Consider the following 26,291-nt stretch of genomic DNA (forward strand, 5'->3'; position numbering starts at 1 on the left):
TTCCTTTATATAAGATAGTTCTTTACTACCCTTATTTTTATTCCTTGTCTGAGCTACAAATGGGCATTTTAAAGGTTTAGGCAGTGCTGATTGAAAAACAAAGTAAAGGGGAAAGAGAGGAAGCAAAGCTAACAAGAAAGTCGGGCAACATGGTGAAACCCCGTCTCTACTAAAAATACAAAAATCAGCTGGGCGTGTTGACGTGTGCCTGTAATCCCAGCTACTTGGGAGGCTGAAGCAGGAGAATTGCTTGAACCTAGGAGGCGGAGGTTGCAGTGAACTGAGGTCATGCCACTGCACTCCAGCCTGGGCAACAGAGCAAGACTCCATCTCGGGGGTGTGGGGGAAAGAAAGTCATGCAGAAATAGATCTCTGCTCCCCGCTACGCTCATAACCCCTAAGCGTGGTTGTTATGCCCAGCATTACCTGAACAATTGTTCCAGAGGATGAGGAAGCTCTGTCTTCTTCCATGTCCTTGTCATGCTTCCAAAGTGAAGACCAAGACTGAGGAGATGGCTCTGCCTTCTCATCTCCATTCTATCACAGTAATCGATTGGTTAGCAAAAGGAAGAGCTTCCCTTCCTGTCATAACCGGCGCCCTACTCACTCACCTCTTTTATACCAGACTCAACTTATCAGGCAGTGTAACCAGAGCCCTTTATTGCAGCCCTCCCCCATTTTTTTAATCTGTATTTTTTGCTAACTATATCATGTTTACAAATGTAGCTGCTCTTTCTAAAGCCTAGAAAATACTTTTAAAAGTAGGGGCTCAGCTCATGTCACACGAAGGAAATCTTTAAAACGGTGCTTTTAGGAACTTAATCTGCTTTGGTCAATGTAACCTTAAATGGTATCTTTGAGGACAGGTACTGTGACTCACACCCGTAATCCCAGCACTGTGGGAGGCTGAAGTGCAAGGATCACTTGAGGCCAGGAGTTGGAGGTTGCAGTGAGCACCACTACACTCTAGCTTGGGCAACAGAGTGAGATCCTGTCTCTAAATAAATATTTAAAAATACATAACAGTTAGAAAAATTAAAATGCTATCTTTAAAATTACAGCCTCATGGGTATAAGAAAAAAAGTTCAACATCACTAAACACCAGGGAAATGCAAATTAAAACCACAGTGAGATACTACTTTACACCTGTTAGAATGGCTTATATCAAAAAGATAAAAAAATAACAAGTGGTCATGAGGATGTGGAGAAAACAGAACCCCTGAATACTGTCGGTGAGAATGTAAATTGGTACAGTATCGAGGTTCCTCAAAAAATTAAAAATAGAACCAGCAATCCCACTACTGAGTATATATCCAAAAGAAACAACTCAGTATGTCAAAGAGATGTCTGCACTCCCATGTTCAATGCAGCACTGTTCACAACAACCAAGATACAGAATTAACCTAAGTGTCCACCAACAAAAGAACGGATAAAGAAAATGTGGTTATATATACATAGTGAAATACTATATGGCCTTAAAAAATAAGGAAGTTCTGTCATTTGCAACAACATGGGTAAATTTAGAGGATCTTCTGTTAAATGAAATAATCCAGGCACAGAAGGACACATACCACATCATCTGCCTTCTATGTGGAATGTAAAAAAAAACCAAAAAACTCATAGAAGCAGAGAATAAAACAATGGTTACCAGCGACCAGGGATTACAAAAATGTTTGTCAACGAGCATTAAAAAAAAAGGGCACAGGAGGAATAAGTTCAAGGGATCTTTTGCATATCATGGTGACTATAGTTAATATATGTTTGAAAATCACGGAGAGTGTAGATTTTAAGTGTTCTCATTATCAAAAAAAATGGTATTGAGGTAATGTGTATGTTAATTAGCTCAATTTAGCCATTCCACAATGCATATATACATATACTGTATCAAAACATCATACATATCATAAATATATATAATTTTTTTTGAGACTGAGTTTTGCTCTTGTCACCCAGGCTGGAGTGCAATGGCATCATCTTGGCTCACTGCAACCTCTGCCTCCTGGGTTCAAGTGATTCTCCTGCCTCAGCCTCCCGAGTAGGGGGGACTGTAGGTGCATGCCACCACACCCGGCAAATTTTTTTGAATGTATACAATTTTTACCTGTCAATTTTTTTTTTTTTAAATCACAGCTTGACGAACATGTACTTTTTTGTTGCTGTCAAAGACAACACTATAAACATCAGCTCAGAAGCAAATACACATCTCAAATTAACATCGTACTGAAGTCACTCTTTCTGGTCCCTGGTCCCTCCATTATTCTCTGCCATGAAGGGGTATAAGTTGTCTGATGGTCACAGAGCACAGTAAAGTTTAACTCTTCCTTGTCACAGTTCCACCATGTCCTAGCGACACACTCTAGGATAAGAGGTCTGTTTTGTGTGACAGTGGAGCTACTTAACCATCTATAAAATGAGCCCCAAAACTGTCTAGTGGTTACGTGCGAGTCACAAAAACTGTAAGTTGCTTCAATTTTCTTCCTTTTGTCATAACACCCATTGCAACTTATTTTTTCAAGTATGAAATGGAAACTGATGTCAGAAAAGACAATTGAAAATGTCTCATTCAACCAGTTACAATTAAGTAGTACAAATTCTTAGTATGAGTTGCTAACACAACTCTCCGTGTCATTGGAAATACTGTTTTAGACCAAAAGAGTAATTGAAATGTGGAAAAATACAGTTCTAAAAATGAGACCAGGAGTGCCAAACAAACAGCATGCTCTCAAAACTTCAGAGAAAGTCCTCAGAAATCAGGCTACTACAGGGAACTTCTTCACCTTCTCCCGTATGCCAACGAGAGTGCCTGAATTACATTCATCTCACTCTTACATGCTGAAGTAGGTTTCCATACACTTAAACATTAATAACATAAGAGAACTACTTCAATCATACTTTAAAAATATCAACATTAATTTTAAAAATTCTTATGTTTCCATTCACTTTAAGATCTTTTCATTGACTTCTTTTAGAGGCCTGGCTCTAACAAACTTGAACAAGAAAATCATTTCCCTTACTTCGCTCTTCACGGAACTTTCTTCCACCTCTTCCTCGACTGCTGCCAGGTAAGACATGGAGCCTCTTCTGTTCAACTGAAAGGCACAGCACAAGAATACCTGCAGTCTGCTTGCCAGTCAACATCACCAAGATCCCTGTCCGGCTACATTTTTATGTAGCTAATTTTTTAATCACTATATTGAAGATGCCCACTCCTACAAGGAGGCTCTGTCTCCTGCTCCATTCAGCTCCTCCAGCCAGATATCCCAAGTCAGTCAAACCTTAGGTCTTGATATTTTCATGGCCCCCTGTGGCCTCTCATCAAACAATGAAAGAATGTGATTCAATGATGTGAATGCAGAGAAGACTTAGGCACTGGGCCCTTCTTAAGTCTATAGAGGGCTGACTTTTCCATACGAAGATACTTCAAAGGGAGGCTAGATCGATCTGCCTGTGAAATTTTATAAGCGTGTCCTAAAGTAATTCAGGTGTTAAGAATTCTGGGTGGAGTCCAGAACAGGCACACCCTGAGGATTTATATTCACTAGTAAACAACTTCAGGTTGAGTATTTCCACTTCTAAAAATTCCTTTACTACAAGCCATAGATATAGATGCCACAGGTCGTTCAGGTGGAAAACACTACCCATTAATGCTCTTGTGGAGTGTGGGGCCGGCATTAACCTAAAGTCATACTCACCTTCCGCTCAGAAGCGTCCCTCTCTGCCACTCCACCCTCCTCTGATGCTACAGCTGGCAGCATATCTCTTTCTACTTCTTCTTGTTCTTGCTTCAAATGCTGGTGAAGGTTTAGTACGGTGGCCTTCAGGTCCACCAACAGGTCTTCTTTTTTTTGGTTCAAACTCAGAATCTGTTTTTCCATATCTTCGATTTCTCCCTGTGTAGAAAGAGTGTTTGCATAGCTTTGAGAAGTCTGAGGCCTCTGCGGGCCCAGAACAGCCTGCTTCCTTTGGTACAAGGGCTGAAGATTTTTCTCTGCTGTTTGGTTTACAAAGCCAGAAGCTAGTCTCTGGTATAGTATAGCTCCTTTCCATCCTGGCTGCATTTCCAAAGGTCCTATGTAGGGTTTACAAGCTATAGGATGCCTCAGCCTTACCAGAGACCTTGTGAATCAGAATCCCTGGGGGTTAAGCCAAAGCGTGGAAACTTGTAACATGCTCTACAGATGACTGTGGTGGTGTGTGGCCAGGGTTGGGAGCTACTGCTCCAGTGGCTAGCTATAGGACTGAGAGAACCAGGATCCACGGGGGGGGGGGGGGGGGGGGGGGCGGGGTCCAGGAGTCTGCACACTAACCAACACCACACAAGTGCCTTATGCATACTTCCCATTGTGTCCCAAAGCATATTAAAAATGCATGTCCCCAGGAGACATGTTCCCATGTCTCTCCAGGAAATTCTTAAGCAGATTAACATTTGGGAACCACTGAGAGAAAATGAAGATAGAAATCTCACTCTTTTATTATCATCTCTGAAGACTTCTTTGGTATTACTAAATTCATTTTTTTTAAAGCACAGTCTATTCTGCTCAATAATTTACTTTTTCTACAGTAAAATCTTCCTACTAAATAAGAATAAATAAACAAATAAGGGTACCATGTAGTATAACTTAATATGGGAATGATGGACAGATGATCTCAACCTTCATAATGTTACTTTTAACATTTGTATTATTGACATGTGCAAATAAAATTTCTTATACATGGCAGATATGCAGATGCCCGGTGTCTGTCTGAGATGATTATAGGATTATAGATTGTTAGATCTGGAAGAAATAGCAGGTGACAAATACACTAACATCCTCCTCTCTAGCACCTCTGAGAGATGTCATTCAACTTGCCTGAGATCCTGAAGTGAGTGCTGCATCAGAAGCAGCCTGCTCCTTTTTAGAAAACCTTCATGTGTTTGAAATTTGTTCCTAATATATTCCTCAAACCCCTATTCTTTCCTCCTTCTTTCTTCCTTTCTTGCTGTTGGTTCATCCACCCACCCATCCTACAGATAGTCACAGAAGCATTAATTTTCTTACAGAACAGAGAAACGTAATCTGTCTCCACCTGCAAGACAGAGCTCTAAAGGCCAGAGAAAGAAGGTGATTTGTCCAAAGCTGCAGCTAGCACGCAGCAGAGCATAGGCCTGGGCTTTCTCCTGGCTCTACTGCACACATTCCTATGCCAATACCCTTATTGTGTCTGAAGTCAAAATTTCTGTGATTGCTTTTGGGAAATAACAATTGTTTGACTTAAATCTGAGTTGGCTGTATTTTGTGTTCCATTTTCAATAAACACTAAACTTTAGAAGTACACTGCCTCCCAACAAGAGCGATACTGTAGCCACTAGAATAACAGAAACAGAGTAGAGGCACAGTACTACATGGAGCAGCTGCTCTCAAAGCAGCATCTGCAGACCCCTGGCCACAGTCCATAAGGTCCAGATCATTTTCATTACACTAAAACGCTATTTGCCTTTTATACTGTGCTGACATTTGCACTTGACGGCATAAAAGCAATGGTGGGTAAAACTACTGGCACCTTATATGAATCAAGGCATGCACGCCAAGTGTATTAGCTGTTACTGGGTTCTTCACTTTGATGTATTTATAGTAAAAAAATTTCCATTTTCCTTAAGAATGTCCTTGATAAAAATATGTGTCTTAGTTTATTTGTGCTGCCATAACAGAATATCTGTGACTGGGTAATTTATAAAGAACAGAAATTTATTTCTCACAGTTCTGGAGACTGGGAAGTCCAGGATCAAAGTACTGGGGGGTTTGGTGTCGGGTGAGGGCTGTTCTCTGTTTCCAAGATGGTGCATTGAACACTACATCTTCCTGAAGGGAGGCTTGTCATGTTCTCACATGGCACAAAGCAGAAGGGCAAAAATGGGTGAATTCCCTCCCTCAAGCCCTTTTCAGAGGGCACCTAATCCCATTCATGAGGGAGGAGCCCTCATGACTCAATCACCTCCCAAAGGCCACAGCTCCCGATACTGCTGTGTTGGTGATCAAGTTTCAACATGAATAAAAATGTTGGGGAGGGCAACATTTTTTGGGAGGACAAAAACATTCAAACCACAGCAGTATATATTTTCACTATTCTTTGTGAAAAAACGGAAAGTATGCATATGGCACTTCTGCTGCATATGAAGGGCCAATGGCTGAGAAAAAGCACTTATGCTACTGTTTGAGTTGTAAGCTGAACTATCCTTTTTATTCAAAGAACACTATTTTTACTTGAACAAAAAGCCAGCTGATAAACTGTATTGCTTTCCTTAAATACTAAAAGATTTTTTTCTGAAGAGATAGGTGTTAATATTAACAAGTACGATTCAAAGAAATATTGACTCTTGAAATGTGTCAACATTTAGAAGATCCGCATAACTCAGTTAATCAGGATTTTCCAAGTGATTGGGCGTGATGTTATAAAATCATGCATTGTTAGAAGATCCATTCGAAGTACAAAGTAGACCAGTAAATTTTAATGTAAGAATATGTAAAGTTCATTGACATGGGTTCGGATTCCATTTTACAATTAATATGTAATTTGCACTTGTTGGGTTTTAGTATAGTTTCAAAGAAAAATGTCCACAATTATTCAAAAGGACTATTAAAATATCCCTCCATCTTCCAAGTGCATGTCTTTGAGAGGTTGTATTGTCTTCGCATACTTAAAACAAAACTACATGCCTCAACAGATCAAATGCAGAAACATAAGAATCTGTCTGTTAGGTGGGTGCCAAAGTAATCGTGGTTTCTGTCATACTTTCAATGAGAAAACTGGAATTACTTTTGCACTGACCTAATATTAAACCAGATATTAAAGAGATTACAGATACATAAAACAATGTCACTCTTCTCATTACTATTTGTTTTAGAAAATATAACTACTTAAAAAAATGTTATTTCTACTCCAGCCTGGGTAACACAGTGAGACCTCATCTCTAAAAAAATAATAATAATAATAAAAATAGTTATTCCTATTAAAATACAGTGGGTTTATTATTGTTGCTTAAAAACTAAATGAATGTTTTTACATTTCTGAGTTTTAATTTCGTTATCAATGGATATAATTCATATAAACAAAAGCTCTTTGGGGTCCCTGATTTTTTAGCATAAGGGGAAATCTAATATTTTTACAATATTGAGTCTTTATTACTGATTGGGAATTACTGATCCACCATTTAACAGCTGTGTCATCTTGTACTGTCCTGTACTTCACTGTAGATGTCAAATCACTTGCCCCAGGTCTCACAGCTGGCAAGTAGTGTTATCTTCCTTTGAGTACCATATTAATTGCCTGTCTGCATAAATTTGATGGCAAGAAAAAAAGCAGCTCTCTATTACTCCTACCATACAATCAGATTTTTTTTTGTTGTTGTTGTTTATGGAAATGTTACTTCAAAAACAAAGACTGAAAAAACCTAGCAACAGGTTATCATGCAAACCATTGTAACCGAATCCACATGACCCTGTTAATTCTGACATATAGCAATATGTTAGTATGGCAATACTGCTTAGAATATGGAATTCTTTATTACAATAGTATTCAGGGTCTTCACTGCTGAAGGCCAGCCTGCCCACACTGCCTGACTCTATCCCAGAAAGTCAGGGTGTCCAAATATCCTGTGTGTTATATCAAGTTCTTTGGCACTAGAGCAAATTCAGATCAAAACGCATCAAGCTGAGGCCAAGGGCACTTAAAAAGCCCTCCAATAAAGAAGGAGATGTGGCAGCCCTGGCTCAGTTTTTGGGGTTAGGGCTGCCCAGGCTACAAACAGATAAGGCTTCTCTTGATTAAACATCAGGGGCTACAATTTTATCACTTTTTAGTAATGATAATTGTATAATCATCTATTTTATGAAATAGGGATGGAAAGTAAACACACACAGAAATACCTTCAATTGTAACAGAGAAATAGGAACTTACACTGTACCACTAGAAAGGCAACTAGACACCAAAGCCTTAGTAAGTATTAAATAAATGGATGGATGGACAAATGAAACATACCTTCATGAATGAAAGAAACATACCTGTAGTTGTGGCAGCTTGGCAGCTTGGTCTGGTGACATATGTTCAAGGGAGAACTGAGCTGAATAATTATTTAAGATCTGTTTCAAATTTTCTATTTCTTCATCACATTCATTGGCCTGTTTTATGACTACCTATAAAATAACCCCCACAAAAAAGAATATTTGTCATAATCTAAGCAGATTAATGGACTATTTTCATTGTTTAGCTCCACAGAAGTTTTAATCACTCACGGCAAATATGCACCCATTGAGATTTCAATAGGACGCGGTAGCCTAAACAGAGAGAAGAATGTTTGCAAAGCTGACACCTGATCTTCTTGCTCTACTAGATGCCAGAGCACCTTGGGCAGTGCTTAAAGTACAAGTCTCACTGGACACACCTTTGCTCTTAAGTATTTCCAGTCCAGTGGGTTTATTCTGGAAAGCATTTTATGGCATGTTAACATAAAGTTGCTAACTTTTGAGAATTTACTGACAAGTCGCATACACCATTTTAATACATATTCCATGGGGGGTGGGGGAGGGCAGGCTTTCCGCATAGAAAGGTGACATAACTGATTCAGACAGAACAGAGCATGTGATGTCAGTGATGATGAGTTTTCTCGGTCCAGACTCATCTTCACCTGGTACCCCTTGGGATCAGTGATGTGTATTTTATGAGTAAGAGGCTGAGGGTTCAAGAACATTCTGAATTTGCAGAATAAGGCAAAACTAACCAGAACAATACCTGGCATCTAGTGTTAGGGGAGCAGCAAAGCTCTGACCTATCTGGGGACTAAATAGTATGATTAAATATGATGAAAAACAAAGAAACAGACTTCAAAAGAAAAACTAGATACTTCTTTGGTATGCTACATAGTGAAGCAAAATGCCTTTTAAAACTACAAAGTTTCTAGCCAACACGGAATTCTTCCTTGTATTTTCTTTAATATTTAACCATAATTTTAGCTGTAGGCTGGAAATGAATAACTCTGTTCACTGTGCACATCTGCTCCCCAGCCCTCAATAATGAACTACATCCTGTTACTCCCACAAAAGTAATTTGTCTTATTTTCTACAACGAGGGCACTTACAACATCTAAAGTAGAAATCAAAGGAAATGTACCATATTCTAATGATTGTCATCACCACTGTCTTCCTTAGCTTTGAAATGTCTGAGGGGACATCTGATTGCCACCAGCACAATAAGATGGAAAATTTGAGCAGCCCAGTTTGATACCTAACTTGGCACAAAATAGAACTTCCTCTTCTATTTCACCCCTTTCATCTGTGAAGAAGCCACTTGAAAGCATAGTTAGGACTGTGGCTTTCTTCTTCTGACCAGGAGACCAATAAAGCACAAAAGGATGAAAATAATAGATCAAATTATATATTTTTTTCTTCTCTTTATATTATTACAAGATAGTACATCGAGTGCTAGATCTTCTTTCTCTCTGTGGGTGTTACAGAATGACATCATTGACCAGTAGCCAGACCAGAGAAACTGAGTTAAGACTCAAACCTGAGAGCACAGTCTCCTCAAACCTTAGGAGAACAGAGTGGCCACCAAAATGTACATGAAATTTAACAGGGATTAAAACACAGTCATTTTTCTTCTTATAACCAGAAGGCTGTCACGAAAAATGAAAAATAACCCCTACAGTGACCCATCTAATCAGGAAAGGCAACATGCAGGAGGTTGACGGAGAGGGTTGGAAGTCCGTGCAGACTTTCTATAACTTTCTCTTCTTGTGGGAATTCCTTGATCTAGGAATACAAACTAAAGATTATTCCTAACTAATGATGATTCCTGATGGAGACTAGTGATTTAACAAAACCCAACCACTACCACCACAATACAAAACCCCTCTGGGAGGAAGATGAAAAATATCAGCCCTCAATATGCAGAAATGACACCAGGAGTTTAGAAACTCAAATTCTTGCTCCATGTGTACATACATTAACCTGTACACAAGTGAACTCTTTGGTCTTTCAGCAGATCACTTAGCCCTGATGCCGATTTCCTTATCTGTAAAAAGAAAGATGATAAAGTACCTACTCTGCCTACATCACATGCTTGGTAACGAGAAAGTCAATAGGAGAGTGACTGAGATGAATAAAGAGATTACTATGGTGATGATTACTTTACAGATCTGTTGGCCTCAGGGGCTGCAAATGCCTTGTTCAGGTTTGACTCTCTTCCCACAGAATTTTGCCCATGTAGGCCTTTAACAACTGTGGAATGAAATTAAATAGACCATAACTATGTTTTAATGTCTTCAACCAGAACAAGGATAAGAAGTGAGAAGAATAACCTTAGCTCCATTTGAGCATGAAGATATGCTTTTATATTAAATGCCACCTCCTATAATAATAGGATAATAACGAATTTCAATTAGAAGTGAAAACCAAACCAGCTTTTGGTGAACATTCTCATCCAGTAAGTTGGCTGTCATCGCAAACTGCTTACCTTTAATAACTCATTTTGTTCTTGAGTCACATTTTCCAATAGTTTTATATCTTGTAAAAGCTGATTTGTCCGCTGAAACACAGGGAGAGGTTTCATTCCTGTCTGCGGCAACCTCAGTTCCACTTGGTAAGACACTATCTCAGCGATGGTTTTCTTCATGGGACGTATATTTTCAAGTATGACCTTAATTACATAAGAGGAGCATGTTACAGAAATGAAAAGACAATGGTCACTGTTAAATTTAATTATTCACAATTAAAATACGGTATAGTTTTTATAGTTTCCATTTTTAAAACTATTTCTTAGCTCAGATTGAAAAGAACTATTATATCACTTGTGATCTGGGAGCTGAAAGTCTCAGGAAAGAATAACTGGGGCAAGAGTAACCTACCAATACTCAATTACGCATTTGGACAACTTTTTCTTCCTTTTCTCCCTCCACTTTCTGTGTAGAACTGGTGTTCTGCTGTGTATATTGTCACTAGGCAGTGAGCAATGTAAGGGCAGGTACTACTGCCTCTCACTTTCGTAGCAACTACACCTACCACAGGGCTTCCCGCATAGTAAGCCCTCAAAAATGCTTATTGACTTGAACAGAACTGTCCTGCATGAGTCCCAGGAGTATAATTATATTTTGCTTTAATAACATCTGATCCATAGAAATCTGGATTTATGTAACCAATATATTAGAAGAGATTACTCACTGTACTAAGTCATATTTCATATAATATCATTTCATTTAATCCTTACAACCCCTTGAGAAGTTAAGTATCCTAACCTCCATTTCACAGGTGAGGAAATTGGGTTCACAGAAGTTAGAAGATCCAGGTAAGCTTAGTGTGTTAAGAGGCAGAGCTGGGAACAGAATCCAGGCCTCCCTGGTCCTCAACCACATGCTCTCAATGACTAGGCTGAGCAGGGGATCAACATTTGCCTGCTGTTTAGTCATGTCCCAGCTCCTCTGTCAGGGGCTCTATTTACATTACAATTGGCCAATGTAATCACCTCAGTACCAGTGCACAGATATGAAAGACAATCCAAAAACCATTAATTACTCAAAGTCATGCAGTGAGCAGTCTAGCTGGGGCTGGAACCCAGTTCAGCCTGAATTAGGTGCTCAAGCCCTTGAGTTTGATTTAAATGAAAAAATAACCTATAGGAAAATTATCTTTACATAGGTGGTACTAAAACTATGATTTAAATATACAGTTATAGTTATTCCCATCAATTTCCCAACCTTATTTTGCTATTACTCTGGTAAGACTAAATGCTTTTTAAAATCACATTATATTCTATTTTGAAAAAGACATAATAAGTATCACAAGAAAATACTTTAAATAATAATCTATGCTTACCTCCCCATGTTTAAGATGTTCTTCAGGTGAAAAATCAAATATTTCTTTTGATAATAGGATAGTTTTGATTTTTGAAACTCTTTTTTCCATTGATTTTACTTCAGATTCAATAGCAACCACATCCTAGAATTTCAGAAGAACACACTGATGCAATATATATTGTGTATTAATCATCTATAAAACACAGTTTATTGGCATTAATTCTATTCTCTTATTTAGCCAAATAATGTCTGCCATCTATACCTCTTAAAAACTAACCACACACTATAGATAAATAATATTCACCATTGTCTTTCCTTTTTTTCTTTTTTCTTTTTTTTCTGAGACAGAGTTTCACTCTTGTCACCCAGGCTGGAGTACAATGTCGCGATCTCTGCTCACTGCAACCTCCGCCTCCCAGGTTCAAGGCATTCTCCTGCCTCAGCCTCCTGAACAGCTACGGGTTACAGACGCGTGCCACCATGCCTAGTTAATTTTTATATTTTTAGTAGAGACAGGGTTTCACCATGTTGGCCAGGCTGGTCTCCAACTCCCGACCGCACGTGATCCACCTGTCTCAGCCTCTGAAAGTGCTGGGATTACAGATGTGAGCACCGCGCCCGGCCAGTGTTCACCACTTCCAATATAAATGTTAATCTATTAATAGCACACTGCAATACAAAGCATTGCTTATATACCTTCTGGACTAAAGCTCATCATATAGCCAATTTTAAATTACTCATACTATGAGATCAAAGGTCCTACACACTGAAATCAATTTTTTTTTAACTCTTCAGATTTATCTTTGGAATATATTTAAAGACTTGAAAACAGGTAGGTGTGACATTCTAAAAACTCCCACCATCTTAAGTAAAATGATAAAGTCACCCTTGGAAAACGAACACACAGGAGCTAGAAAAGGGTGAGGACTTTTTCACTAACCCCTTAATAAACTGTTGCCAAGTGGAGTGTCACTGAGTTATTTTATAACCTACTCAGATTAATTTAAACAATGGATCATTTGTCCAGTGGTTATTCTCTCATCAGTATCAACATCCAGAACCTGGCTAAGAACCTTCAAGTGAAATGCTGCAAAAATAAGTAAAGTATGCTGCAAAACCTACACACTGAAGTCCACACAACCATAAGAGAGCCTAAGGCCTTTAGAGTTCAGTGCAGATCTACTGTACCAATAAGGAATGGTTAATAATGAAGGAGATTTAAAAATGACATAAAAAAAGACAGGGTATCAAATTATAGCAGTCTGGAGCTATTCAATATAGGAACCAACAAATATCTTATTCTATCTTATCTTATTTTATTTTTGAGAGGGAGTTTTGCTCCTTTTGCCCAGGCTAGGGCGCAAGGGCACGATCTCGGCTCTCTGCAACCTCCACCTCCCAAGTTCAAGTTATTCTCCTGTCTCAGCCTCCAAGTAGCTGGGATTACAGGCGCCTGCCACCACAACCAGCTAATTTTGTTTTTTTGTTTGTTTATTTTTTGAGACGGAGTCTCGCTCTGTCACCCAGGCTGGAGTGCAGTGGCACAATCTCAGCTCACTGCAAGCTCCGCCTCCCGGGTTCACACCATCCTCTTGACTCAGTCTCCCGAGTAGCTGGGACTACAGGCGCCCGCCACCATGCTCAGCTAATTTTTTGTATTTTTAGTAGAGACGGGATTCCACCGTGTTAGCTAGGATGGTCTCGATCTCCTGCCCTCGTGATCTGCCCTCCTCGGCCTCCCAAAGTGCTGGGATTACAGGCGTGAGCCACTGCACCCGGCTTAATTTTGTACTTTTAGTAGTGACGGGGTTTCGCCATGTTGGCCAGGCAGATCTCGAACTCCTGACCTCAGGTGATCTGCCCACCTCGGCCTGCCAAAGTGCTGGGATTACAGGCGTGAGCCATCGCGCCTGGCCAGGCACCAAGAATACTTCATAAGAAAATGAAGCAGTATGTACAATAGCTGTTTATAGTGGTATCTCCAAATTATGAGGAAAAGTTAAATTACATGGACATTATTGTGTGTACCTACTATTTAAGAAGGTATATAGAATTACACAATGTATTTTAGGGTAATTTTCATCAAAAATTATAGAAGCATTTAAAAATTTTGAAATGAACTTCAGTAACCAAAAATAATTACTTTAACAGTTATTATTCCCTGAAGATACATGAGTGTGGCCTAGGGAATGTAACTAACAAAGGTAAATAATGAAGAACTGTAATTGCCTCTACTATGTGACTCTCTCTTTAAATAAATGCTTCAGATGTTTCAAGCAAAAATAAAAATCCAGAGGCTGGCAAATAACAACCCCTCGATAAATATTTGCTATTGGTAAATAAAGACTTGGGACTACCTGTTTTACACTTGTTTTTAATTCCTTTTTGTGGAGAATGGGGTCTTACCATAGTGCCCAGGCAGGTCTCAAACTCTTGTGCTCACGCTATCCTCCCACCTCTGCCTCCCTAAGTGCTGGGATTACAGGCATAAGCCACCGTGCCGGGCACTGCGCCCAGCCAGAACTATCTCTTTTAATTCCCTCTTTCCTATCCAGCACTTAAAAATCAGTAGTATTTCTCTTTGACAAAGAGAAAACACTGAGCTTATTTTATGAGGATTCTTTACTCTTTAAAACAGACCACTTCTGGATTGCAAATGGGGAGATGCTTTTTGTTATAGTTACACGTTATGCTACAGGTTGCAAAGTATAGTAAAATGTAATTCCCAAATGAGAACACACATGACATTTTACCAGATCAATGTGTCTTCACACTGATTAGTTGTATAGTGCTTGGTTAGTAGTATAACTCTTACTTATTTATTTGACAGAGTCCTGCTCTGTCACTCAGCCTGGAGTGCAGTGGCGTAATCTTGGCTCACTGTAACCTCTGCCTCTCAGGTTCAAGCGATTCTCCTGCCTCAGCCTTCCAAGTAGCTGGGATTACAGGTGTGCACCACAATGCCCAGCTAATTTGTGTATTTTTAGTAGAGATGGGGTTTCACTATGTTGGCCAGGCTCGTCTTGAACTCCTAACCTCAAGTGATCCACCCACCTTGGCCTCCCAAAGTGCTGGGATTATAGGCGTGAGCCACCATTGCGCAGCCTCTAATTTAATCCTGAATGAAATATAAATAAAGAATAAGAAATCACATCTTTATGGTGTAAACTTACATCAGCCATTCGCTGAATCTGTGGAAGGCTTTCCATTATTTTTTGTTGTAATGCTGTTACTTGATTACTTAATTCTTGTACGGATTGTGTTAATTCATCTGTTTCAAAAATTACTGACAGGTCTTCTAGATCCATAAAGATTGAATGTAAAAGACTGTGCTTCTGTTCTGAATCTTCCAAAGCCATCTAGATAAACACAGAATGGGAAAAAGAGAGAGAGGCATCAAGATCCTGATATAAGTTGATTAAAATTTAAACCAGAGAAAATTGACAGTTGTCTCAACATTTTAAACTCCTACTCATTTCTAGTTCAATAATGAAAACACAACACCCTCTATTGTCAATGACAGTGAAAGACTTCAGAGTATCTACCTGTATACTGTAATATAATAAGAAATATACATATTTGGTCTTTGTCCACTTCTAAAACCTTTGGAATCCTTTAATAATAGGGGTGAGAGAAGTCTCTTTTATTATACATGATAAGCCCTTTCATACATATAATAACTTTCAAAGTTAAGACATCAAAATAGCTCAGCCACCTAATGAAAATATTCAGCTTGATAATGTACTCTTCAGGTGATTCCACAAAAAATAACTGATAGGAGAAAGAACATTCACTTATGCAACTAGAGTTTTAGTCATAAGTCACTAAAACTAAGTGGGTTATTCAGAATTTTATATTAATCTTATTCAAAAATCCTTATAGGAGAAAACATTTAGGAAAACAAAACTTAAAACCAATTTTTTTTTTTTGTTTTTTACCAATTATCATTGACAACAGCATCAAAAATAATAAATTACTTAGGAATAAATTTAACAATATACATGCAAGAAATGTCTACTGGGCCAGGTGCGGTAGCTCATGCCTGTAATCCCAACACTTTGGGAGGCCGAGATGGGTGGATCACCTGAGTTCAGGAATTCGAGACCAGCCTGGCCAACATGGCGAAACCCTGTCTCTACTAAAAATACAAAAGTTAGTCAGGCGTGGTGGCGGGAGCCTGTAATCCTAGCTACAGGAGGCTGAGGCAGGAGAATCGTTTGAACCCAGGAGGTGGAGGTTGCAGTGAGCCATTATCGCACCACTGCACTCCAGGCTGGGCGACAGAGAGAGACACCATCTCCAAAAAAAAAAAAAAAAAAAAAAAAGACCTGCATACTGAAAATTACAAAACATTGTTGAGAGAAATTAAACCCCAAAAGAGATAAAGAGATATCATGCTCCTGGATTGAATAGTTACTATGGTTGAGATGTTAATTATCTTCCAAACTGATCTACAAATTTAATGCAATCCCACTCAAAATTCCCACAGACCTTTATTTAGAAATTAACAAGTGTATTCTAAGATTTATATGGAAATACAGAGGCCTTGATTTAGCCAAAACAAATCTGAAAAAGAAGGACAAAGTTGTAGAACTGATGCTACCTGATTTCAAGACTTACTGTATAGCTATAGTAATGAAGACTGTCATATTGGTGAAAAGTATAGACATACAAATCAGTTGAACAGGCCAGGCGCGGTGGCTCAAGCCTGTAATCCCAGCACTTTGGGAGGCCGAGATGGGCGGATCACAAGGTCAGGAGATTGAGACCATCCTGGCTAACCCGGTGAAACCTCATCTCTACTAAAAAATACAAAAAACCAGCCGGGCGAGGTGGCAGGCGCCTGTAGTCCCAGCTACTCGGGAGGCTGAGGCAGGAGAATGGGGTAAACCCGGAAGGCGGAGCTTGTAGTGAGCTGAGATCCGGCCACTGCACTCCAGCCTGGGCGATAGAGTGAGACTCCGTCTCCGTCTCAAAAAAAAAAACAAAAAAACAAAAAAACAACAAATCAGTTGAACAGAAGGGAGCGCCCAGAAATAGATGCACATGTGTAAGGTCAATTGATTTCTAATAAAGTGCCAAAGTAATTTAATGGTGATTCTTATCAATAAATGATGCAGAAACAATTGGATATCCCCATGGAAAAAAAGAACTTTGATCCTTCAATCACACCTTATGCAACAATAAACATGAAATGAATCACAGACCTAACAGTAAGAGTTAAAACTATCAAGTTACTGGAAGAAAACACAGGAGGAAATCTTTGCAACCCTGGGTTAGGTAAGGATTTCTTAGAATGCAGCACAAAAGAATAATCCACAAAAGAAAATACTGATACATTGGACCTCATCAAATTAATAACATTTGCTCTTTGAAAGACAGTGTTAAAAGAATGAAAAGACAAGCCACAGACTGGAAGAAAATATTTGTAAATGACATATGTGTCAAAAGAATGGTTTTCAGAATATTTTACAAAAAACTTACAACTCAACAAGAAGACAATGCAATTTTTTAAATGGGAAAAAAAAATTGAACAGATACTTCACAAAGGAAGTGTACAAATGACCAATAAAGACATAAATAAATGCTCAAAATTATTAGTCATTAGAGAAATGCCATTTAAACCACAATGAATTACCACTGCAAGTCACTAAAATGGCTAAAATTTAAAAGGCAGACAATATTAAGTACTGTTGAAAATATGAAGCAATTAGAACTCATGTTGCTGGTGGGAATGAAAAATGATATAGCCATTTTGGAAAACAATTTCTCAGTTTATTATTTATTTAAACACATCGTAAAAGTCAGAGATCCTACTTCTAGGTATTTATTCTTTGAAATAAAATGAAAACATTTGTCTACACAAAGATTTATATATAAATGTTCACAGCAGTTTTGCTCATAATAGCCTATGGTAGCAGCCTCTAAGGTAGCCCTGAATGACCCCTACCTCCCGGTATTCATACCCTTATATCAGCTTCCTTGAATGCAGGCCAGACTTACTAATTTAATTCTAATAAAATGTGGCAGAAGTGATGAGATGTCACTTCCAAGGTTAGATTACAAAGACTGTGGCCCAGTCTGGGCAACAAAGTGAGACCTTATCTATAAAATTTTAAAAATTAGCCGGGCATGGTTGTGTGTGCCTGTAGTCCCAGCCACCTGGGAGGCTAAGGTGGGAGGAACATTTGAACTCAGAAGGTGGAGGTTGCAGTGAGCCGATATTGTGCCACTGCACTCCAGCCTGGGTGACAGAGCAAGACCCTGTCTCTAAAATTAAAAAAAGAAATGTGGCTTCTGTCTTGAGAGCTCTCTCTCACTCTCTTGGAGATTGTTTATGCCGAGGGAAGCCAGCTGCCATGGTGTGAGGCAGACTCCTGGAGGAGCCCACGTGTCTGTGAGTAGAAGCAGATCTTCTGAGGCCTGTCAACAGCCATGGGAATGAGCTTGGAAGCGGATCCCACTTCCTCCCTCATGCAAATTGAGCCTTCAGATGAGTCTGCAGCCTTTGCCAACACCTTGACTGCATTCTCATGAGAGAACCTGAGCCAGAGATACTTAGCTAAGCCATGCTGGTGGACTCCTGACCCACAGAAACTGTGATAATAAAAGTTTGCGGTTTCAAGCTGCTAACTTTTGGAGTAATTTGTTAGACAACAATAGCGAATACATAGCTCAAAACTGGAAACAACCCAAATATCTATTAACTGGTAGATAAACAAACTACTTATTTCCGAATTTATTTCCAAAACTAGAACACTACTTGGCAATCGAAGAATTAACTATGCATTAAGTGCAACAACCTGGATGAATCTCAAAAGCATTATGTGAATTGAAACAAGTGAGACACGAAAGACTACACACTGTTTTATTCCCTCTGTATGATATTCTATAAAAGGCAAAACTATAGTAATAAGAAACTATGAGTGGTTACCTAGGGTTGAAGATGGGTGAAAAGGAATTGACTACAAAGAGGCACGAGGAAACGTCTTGGGAGATGGAGATGTTCCTTATATTGATGGCGGTGGGGGTTACACAACTGCACTTTTATCAAAACTCACCTAGCTGCATACTTAAAATAGGTGTATTAATATTTTTACTGTATGTAAATTATACCTCAATAAAGTTGATTTTTTTTTTTTCTTTTTGAGATGGAGTCTTGCGCTGTCGCCCCGGCTGGAGTGCAGTGGCCGGATCTCAGCTCACTATAAGCTCCAACTCCCAGGTTTACGCCGTTCTCCTGCCTCAGCCTCCTGAGTAGCTGGGACTATAGGCGCCCGCCACCTCGCCCGGCTAGTTTTTTGTATTTTTTAGTAGAGACGGGGTTTCACCGTGTTAGCCAGGATGGTCTCGATCTCCGGACCTCGTGATCCGCCCGTCTCGGCCTCCCAAAGTGCTGGGATTACAGGCTTGAGCCACCGCGCCCGGCCAATAAAGTTGATTTTAAAAACAGGCCAGGTGCAGTGGCTCACGCCTGTAATTCCAGCACTTTGGGAGGTCAAGGTGGGCAGATCAGCTGAGGTCGGGAGTTCAAGACCAGCCTGGCCAACATGGTGAAATCCCGTCTCTACTAAAAATACAAAATAAGGTGGGCATGGTGGCATGCACCTGTAATCTCAGTTACTGGGGAAGCTGAGGCAGGAGAATCACTGGAACCTGGGAGGCGGACGTTGTGGTGAGCCGAGATCGCACCATTGCACTCCAGCCTGGGCAAAAAGAGTGAAACTCCGTCTCAAAAAAGAAAAAAATAATAATTCTCTATTTTATAATGACAACTTATGAATTTATGTTTCAGTGATTCTTTTTTTTTTTTTTTTTTTTTAGGACGGGGGTTTTCTGTTTTTCCTGGGGTGGGGTGCAGTGGCCGGGTCTCAGCTCACTGCAAGCTCCACCTCCCAGGTTCACGCCATTCTCCTGCCTCAGCCTCCAGAGTAGCTGGGACTACAGGTGCCCGCCACCTCGCCCGGCTAGTTTTTTGTATTTTTAGTAGAGACGGGGTTTCACTGTGTTAGCCAGGATGGTCTCGATCTCCTGACCTCATGATCCGCCCGTCTCGGCCTCCCAAAGTGCTGGGATTACAGGCTTGAGCCACCGCACCCGGCCTCAGTGATTCTTACAACAGTAGTATTTGTGGAATTACCTTTAGGTTACAAAGACCTGTTTTAACAAATGCAATCCAGGTAGAAGGGTATAGTGCAATTAAAACAAACATTTAAAGCCTAGTTGAGAGTTCTGACACCTCTTTAAAAGCCAATTTAAAAAGTAATACCTGAATATGCTAGAAAATGGAAAAGGGCATCCTAAAAGTAGAATTATTGGACAAACGAGGATTTCACATAGGACTAGTTATTTGGGACTTACTTCCCAGGGGGAGATATGGACACATCCGGGCACACAGAAATAAACTCGCACCTTCCCTTGTCCCTAGTTCCTTTACTCAGTTCTAGCTCAGAAAGAAAGTCTAGCAATTTGAAATGTCCTGAAGTTTGAGAGATGCTTTCACATTTTTACATTTGTATCAGTAGAAGGTAGCAAAATCCCAGCTGCTTTTGCCTGAGCTCACTTTTGTACAGTTTGTTTTTTTAACTCATAATAAGCATTTGAAGGAAAAAAAAAAAGCATCATTCCTCTCTTTTGTCTTGGTAAAGTCCTCAAAAATAGTGACTCAGGGAGGCGATAAAAAGTTTAAAAATGACAAACTTTGGGGATGTGGAAAGTTAATCCAAGTGGGGGAAGGCAAAAAAATCATAAGCAAGGGGAAGAAAAGAAAAAAAAAAATGGGTAGAAATGCAGCATCTTTACAATTGTTACCACAAGAAAAAAAAAAAAACGCCAACAATTCTCAAACTTCAGGGAGGTCTGAGGTCAGCAGCTCACTTAGGAACACACTGTGCCATTCTAAAGATAGAAAAAGGAGCCGAATCACCTTTGAGGTCTGATTCTGTAAACACTGTTACCAAATAAGCTTTTCTCTAAGGGGTTCCTTCTCATGGCAGAATAAGAGAAGGAAAATACACCTGTGCAATGCAACTTCCCTGATACTCAGCATCCAGAAGATGTTTTGCAGCTGAGGCCTCAAGTGGGAAAACACTTTCATTTGTTTTGTCTTTGTAAGCCAGCATGGACACATGGGGCACATGTGGAGCACCAGGAAGGACAGGAAATTTGGAATCATAGTGTGTTAGAAGTGGAAGGAACCATGGATTCATTTTCTATTGCTGTGTAACTAATTACCACAAACTTAATGGCTTAAAACACAACAAAGTTATCTTGTAGTGTTCAGGGGTAAGGAGTCCAGGTATAGCTGAGGTGAGTCCTCTGTACGGGGAGCCACAAGGATGCAGTCCGGTGCCATCTGGAGCTCGGGGTTCTCTTTCAAGATCATTCAGGATGTTGGCAAAATTCAGCTGTAGGACTGGGCTCCCTGTTTCCTAGCTGGCTCTCACTGACTCTCAGCTTCTAGAGAAAGCCTTTGGGTCCTAGCTCCATGGCCCTCTGACAATAGAGCCACTTTCTCAAGGAGAATCTCACTACACTCTGCTACAGGCTGAGTAACCCTTATCTGAAATGCTTGAGACCAGAAGCGTTTTGGATTTTGGACTTCTTCAAATTTTGGAATATAAGTATTATACTTACCGGTGGAGCATTCCAAATCCAAAAATCCCATATTAGAGAGTCTTATAATCACGTTAATCAAGTATTTATGGGAGTGACTACCCCATTACCTTAGTCATATAACGTAACCTAGTCAATGAAGTGACTTACCCATCATATTCATATTCCTGCCCACATTCAAGTATTATTCTTTCAATTATTCTTTCAGGTCATATACACCAGAGGATGGGAATATTGGGGGGCATCTTAGAATTCTAACAACCAAAACCATTAGCACTATCCTGTGCACATTCTTATTTCATGGGGAGAAACTGAGGTCCACAGAAGGTAAACGAAATTATCCAAAAAGTCATAAAGTAGTTATCAGGACAGTAAGAACTGAATCCTGCTCTCCAAAATCTGTGTCTAGTGCTTGCCACTCTCTCAAGCTTCCTTCTGCCCCTGACATGGTTAGTGGTAAGACTGTATTTCAGGAAAGGAGGAAAAAAGCACCAGGACGATCAGGTAAGCCATGAATCCTTATGTAGATGCTATGAGCGGCAGAAAACCTGGAAGAACACTTACCTGCAGAGTGCTAGCATGGTGACTCAGTGTCCTCGAAGACTCATAGTCAGCAGGATTGGCCAGCAAATGACTGGTATTTTCTATCCAAGCCTCAGTGCTCTTCAGAAGGTCATTATATTCCTCCATCTTAAATGTGGCCTGAGAAAGAGGTGCAGGACCAAACTTAGTCACATGCCTTTTACTGGAGCCGAATGACTCCTCGATGAAGAGTCAGTTGCTGTTAGTCAGGGGTGTGTCAGGCCTTGCAGATGTCTGCTCCCCATGGCTGGGGCCACTTGTTCACCTGCTCTAGGTTATGATACTTCTGACTTTTAAGATTAACTCTGACCATAGGTGGAAAGGATTTAAGCAGTTCTACTCCAACATCATGGGCCTCAGCGAAGTTCTGGGTTAGCCTTGCAACTATTCTGGTTCCCATTTTAGGCTTCATTTTAAAAACTGGGCTGTACTTTGTCCTCCTGTTCAAGACCTTGCCCTACAGTTCTTCTAAGACTAGGATGCTGCCTCACTCTTTTAAATCACAAACACAACTCAGCCAACCACAGCTCCTGTGTGGAAGGAGGGTAGAGAGGGTGTCCTGTACCTGAATGACAGTCTTTCTCACTGTTGTCTCCCTCACTAGACTCCTGAGATCACCTGTCCTAAATTCCCATTACTGGTCTTTATCCACCTGTTGGGGAGCCTGGACTTCCCAACAGTTTGCCTGGCTCTTGCTGTGGTCAGCTTTTGGGGTTCTATCTGCCCAATCAGACTTTCTGCCTGCACTAGCATTGAAATCTGTCTCCTCAGTGCCCACATGAGCCTACCATGGCCCCAGCTTCAAGTCCAAAACTGATAATTCAAGAGAAACTGGCTGTTTCTGAATATATTGTTTTGCTTTAACACCATCTCAATACCACCACATGATATGAAGCTATTATGAGTCACAGCCATACCTTATTCAACTGTGAGGTTCTAGACTCTGCTCTCTGTGATACTTGCTGATACTGCTGGAAAGGAATCATCAAGTTATCCATCCATTCTTGAGCCTGTGCTGGGTCCTGTTCAACGATGTCCTGAACTTCAGAATCCAGCTCATTTAGTTTGGAATGCCATAGATCTAACTCATCCCACATTTTCTGGAGAAGGAAATTGTAAGTCAACTTGAATGAAGAAGTCATAGTTTATGGAGGCTATGCCTGGTTTTCACACAGTATTTACATTTATAAATGCTACTAAAACACCACAGAAACAACATCACAAGAATAGCTGTTAATTTATATCCAGCAATTTGTGATCTAAACTGAAAAACACTTTTCCTGAGCTCTCCCAACTGTAACAGTATTCATTTCACTACAAATTAGCTGTAGGGGAACAGAAAGACCTGGACATTTCTAGAGATGACTGACATAAACAAGGTCAATATAGCCCTCGTCTCTCAAGAGTGACAAGCAAAACATTCTGTTTAAAAACGGCTTGGGGAAATACTTGAACCTATTTACACCAGTTCATACACACGTGTGTGCATGCACGCACACACACAATCTAGAAAATAATGTTAAGTGAAAAAATAAAACAAAGAAAAATATCTGGGCTGGGTGTAGTGGCTCACGCAATTTTGGAGGCCAAGGTGTGTGGACTGCTCGAGCCCAGGAGTTCGAGACCAGCCTGGACAACACAGGGAGGCCCTATCTCTACAAAAAACACGAAAAATTAGCCAGGTGTGGTGGTGAACACCTGCAGTCTCAGCTACTTGGGAGACTGAGGTGGGAGGATTGATTGAGCCAGGGAGGTCAAGGCTGAAGTGAGTTTTGATCACACCACTGCTCTCCAGCTTGGGTGACAGGGTGAGACCCTATCTCAAAAATTTAAAAAAAGAAAACTATCTGCCAACTTGGGATGAATGCAGAGGCAGAGAGCTCTAGAAACATGTATTAGGAGCAACTGCTTTTGACTCAAGAAACCAATAGGTTGGATTCAAATCTGAACTTCACTGGGCAGAGGAAAATTTCAAAGCTAAAATATTCAATTCTTAATGTTTGCTTAAGAACATTTTTTTTCCCTATCTTGAGGTCTATATCTAACTTGTTAAATTAGGTTCCTCTGCTTAAGATTTGTCCAATAGTGAGCCATATTCTGACCTATTTTAAAAGCCCCAAATTATTAAAATATTTCCTTAAGATACAGATTAAAATAAGAATCCTTTCCCTATACTGTAGTTTGCTTGCAAATTAAGAAGTAGAATAGTGTTTATGTACAGTTTTACCTAAGATTTTATTTTATAAGACATTTTACAAGGGAAATACATTTGGAATTTTTATTTTTATTTAACCTTGGCAGTCTAAAAAAGAGCTTTAATATTTTTTCATATTCTATTGAATGATTTTTAATATCAGTATCCCCAAGATAAGATCCTTACTTTCCTTTGCTTGTGAAAATCACAGGCTCTCAGAAGTTTGGGTATATGCCCACCATGGAAAAACAGAATTTTTTTTTTGAGAGAGTCTCACTCTGTCAGCCACACTGGAGTGCAGTGACGTGATCTTGGCTCACTGCAACCTCCGTCTCCTGGGTTCAAGGGATTTTCATGCCTCAGCCTCCCGAGTAGCTAGAATTGCAATCTTGTGACACCACGCCCAGCTAATTTTTGTATTTTTAGTAGAGACGGGGTTTTGCCATGTTGGCCAGGCTGGTCTCAAACTCCTAGGCTCAAGTGATCATCCCACCTTGGACTCCCAAAGTGCTGGGATTACAGGTGTGGACCACCGCACCTGGCCAACAGAATAATTTTTAAATGCAACTTTTCCCTATCAAGCCTCTCTAGGTGATGCCTCTGTGGATTTGGTTTATGATTTCCGTGCTTCAGATTAATTCAAAGAACTCACCTTGTGATAACTGATGAACAGGGCAGGAGTTGGTCAGAAATACCAAATGCTGAAGGGAGTTAAAGGAGGATTTTACCTTTTGAATTTCTTGCGCTTTCTCAATATTTTTGCTTTTCTGCTGCAACATCTTTTCAACATTATGAAGCCCATTGTTAATTTCTTCTATTTTTCTCCTCATTGCATACGACGGTGAGCTTTTTACGATTTCATTGCTAATCTGTGAAAGACAGAAAGATGCATTTGGCTTAGAGAGGTTGTCTGCACTTTATTCATAGGTTCGAACAACAAAAGTGGTAGTCACTCTGTTTCAACTTGTAAAAATCTTTTAAGGGCTGGAGGAAGAAATTCTGAAAATGCATTAATGAGAGGGTGGATAGGAAGACTAATAAATGGCAGGTGTGTTTACTTGACCTTTTAAATCTCATCTGAAATAAAATAAAAATTAGTTTAATGTAATCTAACATGTATTACAGATATATGCTGTGTTGGGCAAAACTACTGAGTGGATAGTGTGAAACATCTCCATATGGATCAAATGATATAAAAGAATTCCTGGGGGATAAACAATTTTTATATGATCTTTCCATTTTATGAGAAAATCCTCTGCATAGATCTGTTTTCAATAAAACCAAACTTACTCTCAAGCTGACTTTTTAAAAAAATATAATTCCAATCATAGCACTCATTTCATTTGAGTGAAACAACCTTCTAAAAGTAGCTATTTCTTGAGGATGCACAGAGCTTAATTATTCTCTGTATAACCATTTGTAGATGTTTTCCCAGCCATCAGAAACTTAGCTACTGAACAGTGTAATTTTTTTTATCTAAACGATTCTCTTAAAAAGAAACAAACAAAAAAAACCCTTGAGCTGGGAAAGATAATAAATGAATGTTGAATATATCACTTTCCAAATACCTGACTGGTGTGTGTTCTCGTTTTGCTATTTGATAAGGCTTTCTCCAAGCAGCTACTAAATAACCAAGTAATACTTTATGCTTTTATATAATCCTTTGTTTTGTAAATTAAAAAAAAAAACACTGTATCTGTGTAACCATTGAGACTAAAAGCATCCTATGCAGATAGTATACAGATGCAGAAACTGGAACACAGACTAAATGATTTGCTGCAGTCATACGTCAAGGAAGTAGCTGAACTTGTCCAGAGAAACCCCCAAGTCCTGAGATTGAGTCCCAGGCTCTATTCACAGTATCAGGCTGTTGATACTTTTATATCCTGTCTTCATTCCCCAGACCATAATGCAGTCAATATTATTCGAAAAAAAATTCCATGTCAGTTTTTTATGGCTGGCTGTGTCACAAATTACCACAAGACAAAGTTTTCTGATATTTTGTGCACTTACTCTCCTGGCAGAAATGTATACCATTTAGATACATTAGGACAGATCATGATTTAGGAAATGAAC

At 39.6% G+C, this 26,291-nt stretch overlaps 1 protein-coding gene across 2 annotated transcripts in view; it reads right to left on the bottom strand.

Annotated features, from left to right (window-relative positions):
- The window catches only part of SYNE2 (spectrin repeat containing nuclear envelope protein 2), a 380,145-nt gene that overhangs the window by 128,560 nt on the left and 225,294 nt on the right, over positions 1-26,291 (bottom strand). For both annotated transcript variants that reach the window (XM_023232104.2, XM_023232093.3), the window contains exons 55-64: positions 24,944-25,084; positions 22,939-23,121; positions 22,004-22,141; positions 14,998-15,183; positions 11,844-11,966; positions 10,489-10,671; positions 8,040-8,171; positions 3,693-3,890; positions 3,015-3,089; positions 427-537 (exon numbers count right to left, since the gene is read on the bottom strand). In XM_023232104.2, coding sequence (XP_023087872.2) covers positions 427-537; positions 3,015-3,089; positions 3,693-3,890; positions 8,040-8,171; positions 10,489-10,671; positions 11,844-11,966; positions 14,998-15,183; positions 22,004-22,141; positions 22,939-23,121; positions 24,944-25,084 — 1,470 coding nt within the window. The remainder of the gene's footprint in view (positions 1-426; positions 538-3,014; positions 3,090-3,692; positions 3,891-8,039; positions 8,172-10,488; positions 10,672-11,843; positions 11,967-14,997; positions 15,184-22,003; positions 22,142-22,938; positions 23,122-24,943; positions 25,085-26,291) is intronic.

This window comes from Piliocolobus tephrosceles, chromosome 6 (genome assembly GCF_002776525.5).
Source record: "Piliocolobus tephrosceles isolate RC106 chromosome 6, ASM277652v3, whole genome shotgun sequence".
Classification (NCBI taxonomy): domain Eukaryota; kingdom Metazoa; phylum Chordata; class Mammalia; order Primates; family Cercopithecidae; genus Piliocolobus; species Piliocolobus tephrosceles.